Source organism: Lichenostomus cassidix, unplaced genomic scaffold (assembly GCF_008360975.1).
Source record: "Lichenostomus cassidix isolate B80296 unplaced genomic scaffold, HeHo_3.0 HiC_scaffold_55, whole genome shotgun sequence".
Lineage (NCBI taxonomy): Eukaryota > Metazoa > Chordata > Aves > Passeriformes > Meliphagidae > Lichenostomus > Lichenostomus cassidix.
The window spans coordinates 115925-128333 of record NW_028148054.1 but is presented as its reverse complement, the minus strand read 5'-3'; the positions used below and the strand labels follow the sequence as shown (position 1 = coordinate 128333).

The 12409-nt window shown below is 34.7% G+C and overlaps 1 protein-coding gene across 3 annotated transcripts; it reads left to right on the top strand.

Annotated features, from left to right (window-relative positions):
* The first annotated feature begins 1555 nt into the window (after positions 1-1555).
* Positions 1556-11077, top strand: LOC146420146 (bolA-like protein 2). 3 transcript variants are annotated; one of them, XM_085048598.1, is made up of 4 exons: positions 1556-1650; positions 5227-5321; positions 8809-8901; positions 11027-11077. In XM_085048598.1, the coding sequence occupies exons 1-4, from the start codon at positions 1585-1587 to the stop codon at positions 11037-11039; spliced, it is 267 nt and encodes an 88-aa protein (XP_084904724.1). In that variant the 5' UTR covers positions 1556-1584; the 3' UTR covers positions 11040-11077. The 3 variants fall into 3 exon arrangements, with proteins under 3 accessions (XP_084904724.1, XP_084904723.1, XP_084904722.1); XM_085048597.1 differs by lacking the exon at positions 11027-11077 and adding an exon at positions 10052-10104; XM_085048596.1 differs by lacking the exon at positions 11027-11077 and having other exon boundaries at positions 8809-8922.
* Positions 11078-12409: the final 1332 nt, after the last annotated feature.

Here is a 12409-nt window from a genome sequence, read left to right as displayed (position 1 = left end):
TCCCCAAAAAAATCCCCATTTTTCCGCCTCCGAAATGAACCATTTTTCCACCCAACGCTTCCCAAAATTCCCGTTTTTCAGCCCAAAAAAAATTCCCGTTTTTTCACTAAAAAATACCCGCGGTACCCACAATGCACTGCGGGAGGAATGAGAACCGAAATGACCCAAAATGGATCCGGAAAATGAGGCAAAAATGACCCAAAAATTACCCCGAAAATGACATAAAAATGAATAAAAACATGGGAAAAAATCATCCCAGAAAACCACCAAGAATTACCCCGAAGAAATTGCAAAATCTCCCATTTCCACCCAGAAATTCAACAAAATTTTCCCATTTTTTACCCAAAAATTCCCCCCGAAAAATCCTCATTTTTCCACCTCCAAAATTCCCATTTTTCACCCAAATATTCACCAAATATTCCCATTTAATCGCTTAAAATTAAAAAAAAAAAATCCTATTTTCCCACCAAAGTGTTCCTCAAAATTCCCATTATTTTTACCCCAAAAATTCCCAAAAAATCCCAATTTTTCACCCAAGAATCTCCATTATTTTTCCCAAAAAAATTACCTAAAAAATTCCGAAATTGTCCACCTAAAAATCCCCCAAAAATCCCATTTTTCCCCGAAAAATCCCCATTTTTTCACTCAAAAATCTCCCAGAAAATTCCCAATTTTCCCCAAAAATTCCCCCCAAAATTCCCATTTTTCCATCCTCAAAATTCGCAATTTTCCCCCAAAAAAATTTTCCCAATTTTTTCACCCAAAAATCTCCATTATTTTCCAAAAAAAATTCCCCAAAAAATCCCATTTTTACACCCAAAAATTAAATAAAAAATTCTATTTTCCCCCAAAAAATCCCTCAAAAATTTCCATTTTTTCTCCAAAAATTCCCCCAAAAAATCCCAATTTTCAAATCAAAAATCCCCATTTTTCCATCCAAATATTCCCTAAAAATTCCCATTTTTGCACCCAAAAATCTCCCAAAATCCCCATTTTTATCCCCAAAAACTCCCATTTTTCCACTCAAAAATTCCCCAAAATCCTCATTTTTTTCACTCAAAAACTCCCGAAAAAAATCCCAATTTCCCAATCAAAAATTCCCATTTTTCGGGTCAAAAATCCCAAAAAAATTCTATTTTTCCCTCAAAAATTCCCATTTTCCACCCATTTTTCCCCCAAATCACATTATTTCTGCCCAAAAAATTCCCTAAAAAAAATCCCAAATTTTCCCCAAAAAAATCCCCCAAAAAATTCCCATTTTTCCCCTAAAAATCCCCATTTTTCCAACCGAAAATTCCCCAAAACCCCATTTTTTAAGCCCAAAAATATCTCCAAAAATCCCTATTTTTTTCCCAAAAATTCCCAAAAATCCTTATTATTTTTCCCAAAAAATTCCCAAATTTTCCCCAAAAAAATTCCCAAAAAATTCCATTTTTCCACCCAAAAAATCCCATTTTTCCCCCGCAAAGCACTCTGGGTAACGAGGCAAATCCACTTCCGCTTTTCTCCACCCCCTTTACTTCCGCCTCGTTACCCACAACACCCCGCTCCCCGGAACCGGAAGTGGTCTCACCGGAAGCGGAAATGGCCGCGCCGAGCGCCGAGCAGCTCCGGCTGAGGCTGCAGGAGAAGCTTCAGGCCGAGCTGGTGGTGAGGAGCTAATTAGCGCTAATTAACGCTAATTAACCGCTAATTAACGGCCAGTGAGGGACCGGGTGGGAGCGCGGGGGGTGGGGGAGGGAGGGAAGTGGGGGTTGGGGGAGTAATTAGCGATTTTGGGGTTAATTAGGGAGTTAATTAGGGATTAGAGGCGTTAATTAGGGGGGTAATTATCGATTGGACGGGTTAATTAGTGATTTTGGGGGTTAATTAGGGGGTTAATTAGCCGTTGGAGGGGTTAATTAGCGATTAGAGGCCTTAATTAGCGGGTTAATTAGCCATTTTAGGTGTTAATTAGTTGCGGGAGGAGTTAATTAGGGCGTTAATTAGTGATTTTAGGGGTTAATTGGTGCGGCGGTTCGTGATTGGAGGCGTTAATTAGCGATTAGAGAGCTTAATTAGCGCTTTAAGGGGTTAATTAGGGAGATAATTAGCGCTTTAAGGGCTTAATTAAACCCGTAATTAGCGATTTTGGGGCCTAATTAGTGCCTTTAGGCGTTAATTAGTGCCTGGAGGTGTTAATTAGAGCTTTAATGAGCGATCGGAGGTGTTCATTAGCAGGTTAATTAGCTCCTTGAGGGGTTAATTAGTGATTTTATGGGTTAATTAGCGATTCCAGGGGTTAATTAGTATATTAATTAGCTCCTAGGGGGGTTAATTAGGGAGATAATTAGCGACTGGAGGGGTTAATTAGCGCACGGAGGGGTTAATTAAACCGCTAATTAGCGATTTTAGGGTTTAATTAGCGATTTCGGAGCTTAATTAGTGACTTTAGGTGTTAATTAGCGACTTTATCAGTGGTCAGAAGGGTTAATTAGCGTTTGGAGGAGTTAATTAAGGCGTTAATTAGTGATTGGAGGAGTTAATTAGCTCCTGGGGGGTTAATTAGCGCTGGGAGGAGTCAATTAAGGCGTTAATTAGTGATTAATGGGGATAATTAGCGATTTTCGGCGTTAATAAGGCCGTTAATTAGCAGTTTTAGGTGCTAATTAGGGTGTTAATTAGCGTTTGGAGGAGTTAATTAGGTCATTAATTGGAGACCGGAGCGCTTAATTAGCAATTTTACGGCTTAATTAGCGCTGGGAGGAGATAATTAGTTCTGTAATTAGCGCTTCGAGGGGCTAATTAGCCCTTCAGGGGGTTAATTAGGGAGTTAATTAGCGACTTTGGGTGTTAATTAGTGCTGGGAGGAGATAATTAAGGTGTTAATTAGCGATTTTAGAGGTTAATTGGGGAGTTAATTACTGATTGGAGGAGTTAATTAGCGATTTTGGGGTTAATTAGCGCTTTTAGGAGATAATTTGGGTGTTAATTAGCTATTTTAGGTGTTAATTAGTGCTTGGAGGAGTTAATTAAGGCAGTAATTAGTGATTGGATGGGTTAATTAGCGATTCGAGTGGCTAATTAGAGATTTTAGGGGTTCATTAGAGCGTTAATTAGCGATTAGAAGGGTTAATTAGCTCCTGGAGTGGTTAATTAGTGCTGGGAGGAGTTAATTAGGGTGTTAATTAGCGATTGGGTGGGTTAATTAGCGCTTCAAGGGTTTAATTATCGTATTAATTAGCGATTGGCGTGGTTAATTAGCGATTTTCAGAGTTAATTAGGGCGCCAATTAGTGCTTTTGGGGTTAATTACGGTGCTAATTAGCGACTCGAGGGGTTAATTAGCACCTTAAGGAGTTAATTAGGGCGTTAATTAGTGATTTTGGGGGTTCATTAGGGAGTTAATTAGCGGCTTTAGGGGTTCATTAGTGATTGGAGGCGTTAATTAGGGAGTTAATTAGCAGCCAGAGAGGTTAATTAGCTTTCGGAGGATCTAATTAGGTCAGTAATTAGCGATTTTAGGGGTTAATTATGGAATGAATTAGCGATTTTAGGGGTTAATTAGGGAATTAATTAGTAATTAGTGTTGGGAGGAGTTAATTAGGGTGGTAATTAGCGCTTCATGTGGTTAATTAGGGAATTAATTAGCGACTTTTGGGGTTAATTTGGGTCTTAATTAGAGATTGGAGGCGTTAATTAGCGATTTTGGGGTTAATTACGGTGCTAATTAGCGACCCGAGGGGTTAATTAGCACTTTAAGGTGTTAATTAGGGAGTTAATTAGTGATTTCAGGGGTTGCTGAGCGCTTCTGGGGATTAATTAGGGAGTTAATTAGCAGCCAGAGAGGTTAATTAGCTTTTGGAGGATTTAATTAGGTCGGTAATTAGTGCTTTTAGGCGTTAATTATGGAATTAATTAGCGATTAGTGTTGGGAGGAGTTAATTAGGGTGGTAATTAGTGCTTCCTGGGGTTAATTAGGGAATCAATTAGCGATTTTTGGGGTTAATTAGCGAGTTAATTAGCCATTAAAGGCATTAATTAGCGACTTTTGGGGTTAATTTGGGTCTTAATTAGAGATTGGATTGGTTAATTAGCGATTTTGGGGGTTAATTAGCACTTTCTGGGGCTAATTAAGCAATTAATTAGCGATTAAAGGCGTTAATTGGCGTCTGGAGGAGTTAATTAGGACGTTAATTAGGGATTGGAGGGGTTAATTAGCATCTGGAGCTCTTAATTAATGCCGGGAGGAGATAATCAGGGCCTTAATTAGCCATTAGGGGTGTTAATTAGCCACCGGAGGGCCTAATTAGGGCATTAATTAGGGATTGGAGGGGTTAATTAGCGCTTTTGGGGGTTAATTAGGGTGTTAATTAGCAGCCAGAGGAGTTAATTAGTGCTGGGAGGAGTTAATTAGGGCAATTTGAGGGGTTAATTAGTGATTTGAGCGGTTAATTAGCTCCTGGAGCGCTTAATTAGTGCATAATTAGGGTGTTAATTAGTGATTTTCGGTGTTATTAATGCTGGGAGGAGTTAATTAGGGTGTTAATTAGCGATTACAGGCGTTAATTAGCTCCTGGAGGGCTTAATTAATGCCGGGAGGGGATAATTAGGGCGTTAATTAGCGATTAGAGGTGTTAATTAGCGACTAATTGGAGCATTAATTAGGGATTGATGGAGTTAATTAGCCATTTTAGGCTTTAATTAGCTCCTGAAGGATTTAATTAGTGCTAGGAGGAGCTAATTAGCAGATTTAGGGGTTAATTAGCGAGTTAATTAGCGATAGGAGCAGTTAATTAGTGATTTTAGGGGTTAATTACAGCATTAATTAGTCATTGGGGTGTTAATCATTAACTCCTGTTGGCCACTAGTTAGTTATTATTTTCTCGTTCAATTCTTCGTTAATTAACGCTAATTATCGACCAATTATAGCGAATTATTCGCTAATTAACAGCCGTTAATTAGCCATTAGCAAGGACTAATTAAGGAGTCAATCCAATAGCAACTAATTAGTGGCTAACAGTGATTAACCCCTAATTATCCAGCGTTAATTAGTAATTAATAACCACTAATTAACGACTAATTAGCTAGATAATTAGCGATAATTAACGAATAATCCCAAATATCACCAAAATAACAACTAATTAACAACTAATTAACAACTAATTAACGCCGTTGGCTAATCACGGAGTTACTGAGTGGCTAATTGTGGCTAATTAGCGCTAATTAATTGCTAATTAATCCCCAGGAGGTTCAGGACTCTCCTCAGCTCTGCCAAGGAAGTTTCCAGATTTTGGTTGTTTCTGGAATTTTCCGTGGATTGAAAACTCTCCAGAGGCACCGGTGGGTCATTAATTAGCTCATTAATTAGTTAATTAACGGGGTAATTAATGGTGTTAATGAGGGTTAATGAGGGTTGGTGAAAATTTTATCCCAAAAATTCTTCGAATTTTTATCCCAAAATGGGAAAAAATTTGATTTATTGAAATTAAATTTGATTTAATTAATTTAATTAGTTATTGAATTAATTAAATTTTTTGAAAAATTTAATTTAAATTTTCCATTGCTCCCAAAATTCCCAGAATTTTCCCAAAAAAATTTTCGCAAAAATTTTTCTCCCAAAATGGAATAAATTCCATTTATTTATTTACATTAAAATTGATTTAATTCATTTGATTAATTAATTAAAATTTTTAAAATAATTTTTAAAAATTTCATATTTTGGACCCAAAATTTTCCCCAAAAATTTTCCCCAAATTTTATCCCATAATGGAATAAATTGGATTTATTTATTTAAATTAAATTAAATTGAATTAATTAAATTTATTGTTTAATTAACTTTAATTTTCTTTAAAAATAATTTTAAAGTTTTCATTTTGGATCCAAAATTTTCCCCAAAAATTCCCAAAATTTCCCCAAACTTTTATCCCCAAATGGGAAAAATTTGATTTATTTAAATGAAATTGGATTTAATTAATTAAAATATTTATATAGTTAATTTAAATTGGAAAAAATGTAAATAAAAATTCCCAATTTGGCCCCAAAATTCCCAAAATTTTCCCCAAAAATTTTCTCCAAATTTCCCAATTTTTATCCCAAAATGGAATAATTTTGATTATTTATTGAAGTTAAATTTGATTTCATTACTTTAATTACTTAGTTTATTAATTTAAAATTTAATAAAATTTAATTCGTTAATAAACTTAAATTTTAGAAAAACATTAAAATTTCCCATTTTCAACCCAAAATTCCCAAAATTTTCCCCAAAATTTTTTCAAATTTTTATCCCAAAATGGGAAAAATTTGATTTATTGAAATCGAATTTGATTTAATTAATTGAGTTAATTATTTTTAATTAATTTTTTAAAAAGGAATTAAAATTTCCCATTTGGACCCAAAAATTCCAAAATTTTCCCAAAATTTTCCAAAATTTTTATCCCAAAATGGAAAATTTTTGATTTATTTATTTAATTTAAATTTGATTAATTTAATTAATTTAAGGAATTCTTTATTTAATTAATTTTTTAAAAAAAAGGAATTAAAAATTTCCCATTTTGGACCCAAAAATTCCCAAAATTTTCCCCAAAATTTTGATCCCGAAAATGGAATTCGATTTGATGAATTTAAATTTGATTTAATTTATTTAATTAATAATTAATTAATTTAATTTGTTTTTTTAATTCTTTAAAATTTCCCTTTTTTGCATCCAAAAAAATCCCAAAATTTTCCCCAAAATGGAATAAATGTGATTTATTTATTTAAATTTAATTTTATTAATTTAATCAATTATTTAAATAATTTTTTTTTTAATTGAGTATTTAATTAATTTCGATTTTTTTTTTTAAAAAATGTATTAAAATTTCCTGGTTTGGACCCAAAATTTCCCCCAAAAATTTAACCAAATTTCCCCAATTTTCATCCCAAAATGGAATAATTAATAAAATATAATTTAATTAATTCAATTATTTCAATAAATTAAATATTTTTTTAAAAAATGGAATTAAAATCTCCCATTTTATCCCAAAATTCCCCAAATTTTCCCCAAAATTTCTCCATTTCTCCCAAAATTTTCCCCAATTTTTGGAGCAAAAATTTTGGGATTTTGGTAATTAGCAATTTGGGTTAATTTTTGGGTTAATTAATGGGTGAATTAATTAATTTTTTTTAATTTTGGGAAAATTTGGGATTTGGGGGATTTTAGGATTTTTTGATTTTTTTGTCGATTTTGGGTCAATAATGGGTTAATTAATGAGTAATTAATGTGTAATTAATGGGCCAATTAGTGGGTTAATTAGATAGTTAATTAATGAATGAGTTCAATGGTTAATTAGTGGGTTAATTATTGGGTTAATCGTTTAATTAGTGGGTTAATTAATGGATTAATTAGTGGGGATTATTAATGATTAATAATTGGGTTAAAAGGAGACTAATTAATGGTGGTGATTAAGGTGTTAATTAGTCACTAATTGAATCGTCTTAGCTAATTAATTACCGTTAATTAATGATTATTAGTCTGTAATTAACCCCTAAGCCTTCTAATTAATCAATTTTGATGGTAATTAATCCTAATTAAATCCAAATAATTAATAAATAAATAAATCTGGGGTTAATTAGCAGCCTGGCTGGGTAATTAGCCCTTAATGAATGCTTAATTAACCATTAATTAAGTGAGAAAATCCCCTAATTAACCCTTAGAGTGCCTAATTAACCTAATTAACCTGTTAATCGACCTCCATAATTGCCCTAATTAAGCCAAACTGACCTTAATTAATCCTCTTAATGACTTATTTGCTGCTAATTAATTGGTAATTAACCCTTAATTATCTATTCCACGCCTAATTAAGTTCCCATGCGGCTAATTAATATGCTAATTAACCCCAAAACTAACCTAATTAACCCTCCAAGTGGTAATTAACTCCCTAATTACCTCCATATCAACTAATTATTTGTTGCTAATTAACCCAAAGCTTAATTAACACACAATTAACCTATTCCACTTATTCTAGGTTAATATTAATGAATCTCGATGGCTAATTAATATGCTAATTAACCCCAAAACAACCTAATTAACCCACCTGGGTGCTAATTAACCCCCAAGTAATCCATAATTAAACCCAAATCAATTAATTTTTCATTGCTAATTAACCCAAATTAAGACACAATTAACCTAATTGTCTCCTAATTAACTTCCTAGGCGGCTAATTAACATGCTAATTAACCCCAAACCGAACCTAATTAACCCCCAATTAAACCCTAATTAAATCCGAATCAATTTATTACAATTAACCTATTCCACACCTAATTAACTTCCCAGGCGGCTAATTATTATCCTAATTAACCCCAAACCAAACTTAATTAACCCTCCAAGTGGTAATTAACTCCCTAATTAACTCCATATCAACTAATTACTTGTTGCTAATTAACCCAAAGCTTAATTAAGTCACAATTAACCAATTCCACACCTAATTAACTTCCTAGGCTGCTAATTAATATCCTAATTAACCCGAAAACCAACCTAATTAACCCACCCAGGTAGCAATTAACTCCCAATTAAACCCTAATTAAATCCCCATCAATTAATTATCTGTGGCTGATTAACCCATTCGATGCTAATTAACCCTTTCAAACCCAATTAACCTCCTCATTAACGCTGGGGGGCTAATTAACCCCTTAATTAATATCCCAAATAATTCGATTAACCCTAATTAATCCCCCAATCCCCTAATTAACCCCTTAATTACCCCCCAGGGTGATCAATTAACCCCTTAATCCCCATCCAGAGCGTTAATTAATGACCTAATTAACTAATTAAGTCCCTAATTACCTTCAGGCTGGTTAACGAGGCGCTGGGGGAGGAGCTCGGCCGGATCCACGCCCTGCAGCACAGAACGCTCACCCCGGAGCAGTGGGAGGCGGAGCGAGCCTCATTTGCATAAATTTGCATATCCGGAAATCGCCGTCCCGCTGAATTCGCGTGAAAATTTGAATAAATTTGCATAAATTACGGAGAAATTTGCATGAATGGAATTGATTTGGTGACGTTGCGTCTCTTATGGTGTTCCTGGAGGTTGGAGGGGAGGAGTCGAGCCTCATTTGCATAAATTTGCATATCCGGAAATCGCCGTTCCACTGGATTCGCGTGGAAATTTGAATAAATTTGCATAAAATACGGAGAAATTTGCATGAATTGAATTGATTTGGTGACGTTGCGTCTCTTATGGTGTTCCTGGAGGTTGGAGGGGAGGAGTCGAGCCTCATTTGCATAAATTTGCATATCCGGAAATCTCCATTCCGGTGAATTCGCATGAAATTTTGAATAAATTTGCATAAATTAGGTGTCGATTTGCATATAATAAATGGATTTGGTGATGTCACATCTCTTCTTATGGTGTTAATGGAGGTTGGAGGGGAGGAGTCGAGCCTCATTTGCATAAATTTGCATATCCAGAATCAAGTCCACTGTATTCGCATGAAAATTTGAATAAATTTGCATAAATTATGGAGAAATTTGCATGAATTGAATTGATTTGGTGACGTCGCATCTCTTCTTACGGTGTTACTGGAGCTTGGAGGGGAGGAGTCGAGCCTCATTTGCATAAATTTGCATATCCGGAAATCGCCGTTCCGCTGAATTCGCGTGGAAATTTGAATAAATTTGCATAAATTATGGAGAAATTTGCATGAATTGAATTGATTTGGTGACGTCGCGTCTCTTATGGTGTTGCTGGAGCTTGGAGGGGAGGAGTCGAGCCTCATTTGCATAAATTTGCATATTAAAAAGTTCCCATTTTGCTGTGTTTGGGTGGAAATTGAATGAATTTGCATAAATTAGGTGTCGATTTGCATCAAATAAATGATTTGGTGATTTCAAATCTCTTCTCACGGTGTTAATGGAGCTTGGAGGGGAGGAGTCGAGCCTCATTTGCATAAATTTGCATATTAAAATCTCTGTTCTCGTGGCATTTTGAATAAATTTGCATAAATTAGGTGTCGATTTGCATATAATAAATGGATTTGGTGATGTCACGTCTCTTCTTATGGTGTTAATAGAGATTGGAGGGGAGGAGCCGAGCCTCATTTGCATAAATTTGCATATTCCAAATATCAATTTTGCTGTATTCTCATGTCATTTTGAATAAATTTGCATAAATTAGGTGTCAATTTGCATATACTAAATGGATTTGGTGATGTCACGTCTCTTATGGTGGTAATAGAGATTGGAGGGGAGGAGTCGAGCCTCATTTGCATAAATTTGCATATTAAAAATTTCCCATTTTGCTGTGTTTGGGTGGAAATTGAACAAATTTGCATAAATTAGGTGTCGATTTGCATATAATAAATGGATTTGGTGATGTCACGTCTCTTCTTATGGTGTTACTGGAGGTTGGAAGGGAGGAGTCGAGCATCATTTGCATAAATTTGCATATTCGAAAATCTCCATTCTTATGTAAATTTGAATAAATTTGCATAAATTAGGTGTCGATTTGCATACAATAAATGGATTTGGTGATGTCACGTCTCTTCTTACGGTGTTAATGGAGGTTGGAGGGGAGGAGTCGAGCCTCATTTGCATAAATTTGCATATTCCCAATCCCAATTCCGCTCTATTTGGGTGACATTTAAAGAAATTTGCATAATTTATGTGTCAATTTGCATAATATGAATGGATTTGGTGACATCATGCCTCTTCTTAAAGTGTTACTGGAGGGGCAGAGAAAGAGCTCATTAGCATAAATTTGCATATTCATGATTCTGCCTACACTGTTCTGGTGGAATTTAAATAAATTTGCATAAATTAGAAGTGAATTTGCATATAATAAAGGGAGTTGTTGATCTCACATCTCTCATGGTGTTAATAGAGCTTGGAGGGGAGTGGCCGAGCCTCATTTGCATAAATTTGCATATTCCAAATATCAATTTTGCTGTGTTCTCATGCCGTTTTGAATAAATTTGCATAAATTATGGGAAAATTAGCATAATTTAAAGCTGATTTGGCGATGTCATGACTCTTTAAGGTGTCAATGAAGGTTGGAGGGGAGGATTTGAGCCTCATTTGCATAAATTTGCATATTCATTGTTTTGTTTCCACTATATTTGGGTGAAGTTTAAATAAATTTGAATAAATTATATGTGAATTTGCATGAATTGAATGGATTGGGTGATGTCACAACTCTTGTTAAAGTGTCAATGAAAGTTTGGTGGGGGAGTCGGAGCTCATTTGCATAAATTTGCATATATGAGATCTCAGTTCCCGCTGTATTCTCAGGAAATTTTGAATAAATTTGCATAAATTATACATCGATTTGCATAAATTGAATGGATTTGGTGATGCCACAACTCTTGTTAAGGTGTTAATGAAAGTCTGGTGGAGGAGTCGGAGCTCATTTGCATAAATTTGCATATCTGAGATCTCAAATTCCACTGTATTCTCATGAATTTTGACTAAATTTGCATAAATTATACATCAATTTGCGTAAATTAAATGGATTTGGTGACGTCACAACTCTTTTCATGGTGCTAATGGGGGTGAGAGGGGAGGAGTCGAGCCTCATTAGCATAAATTTGCATATTAATGATTTTGTATGTGTAAAATTAAATAAATTTGCATAAATTATTGATGGATTAGCATAATTTATTGGGGATTTGGTGACGTCATGCTGCTTTTCAAGGTGCTGATGGAGGCTGGAGGGGAGGAGTTGAACCTCATTAGCATAAATTTGCATATCCAAAATCCCATCCCAGCCATGTTTGCCTGGATTTTGAATAAATTTGCATAATTTAGACGTCGATTTGCATAAATTAAATGCCTTTGTTGATGCCACGCCTCTTCTTAAGGTGTAAATGGAGTTTGGAGGGGAGGAGTCGAAGCTCATTAGCATAACTTTGCATATCCAAAATCCACTGTAATTTTTTTGACTTAATTTGCATAAATTATGATAAAATTTGCATATTTTAATGGCGATTTGGTGACGCCACACTGCTTTTTGTGGTTTTCATGGCGGTTGGACGGGAGGAGTCATTTCTCATTTGCATAAATTTGCATATTTGTGACTTTTCCTACTATATTTGGTTAAAATTTAATAAATTTGCATAACTTATGGATGGATTTGCATAATTTAACGTGGCTTTGGTGACGTCACGACGACTTTTGAGGTGCTAATAGAGTTTGGAGGGGCGGAGTCAAACCTCATTAGCATAAATTTGCATATCCAGAATCACATTTCAACTCTATTGGCCTGCATTTGCATAAATTCCGGTTGGATTTGCATAAATTAATGCGAAATTTTGTTTGCTTTGGTTTGGAGTTTTTGGGGATTTTTTGGGGGTTTTTTTGAGGCTTTTTTGGGGATTTTTTGGGGGATTTTTTTTTGGATTTTTTGGGGGGATTTTGGAAGGATTTTTTTTAAATTTCTTTGGGGATTTTCCTGGAG

Coding starts and splice junctions, on each gene's coding strand:
- LOC146420146 (XM_085048598.1), top strand. CDS start 1,585: ATGGCCGCGCCGAGCGCCGAGCAGCTCCGGCTGAGGCTGCAGGAGAAG. Junction 1,651..5,226: donor AGCTTCAGGCCGAGCTGGTG/GTGAGGAGCTAA, acceptor ATTAATCCCCAG/GAGGTTCAGGACTCTCCTCA. Junction 5,322..8,808: donor AAAACTCTCCAGAGGCACCG/GTGGGTCATTAA, acceptor AATTACCTTCAG/GCTGGTTAACGAGGCGCTGG.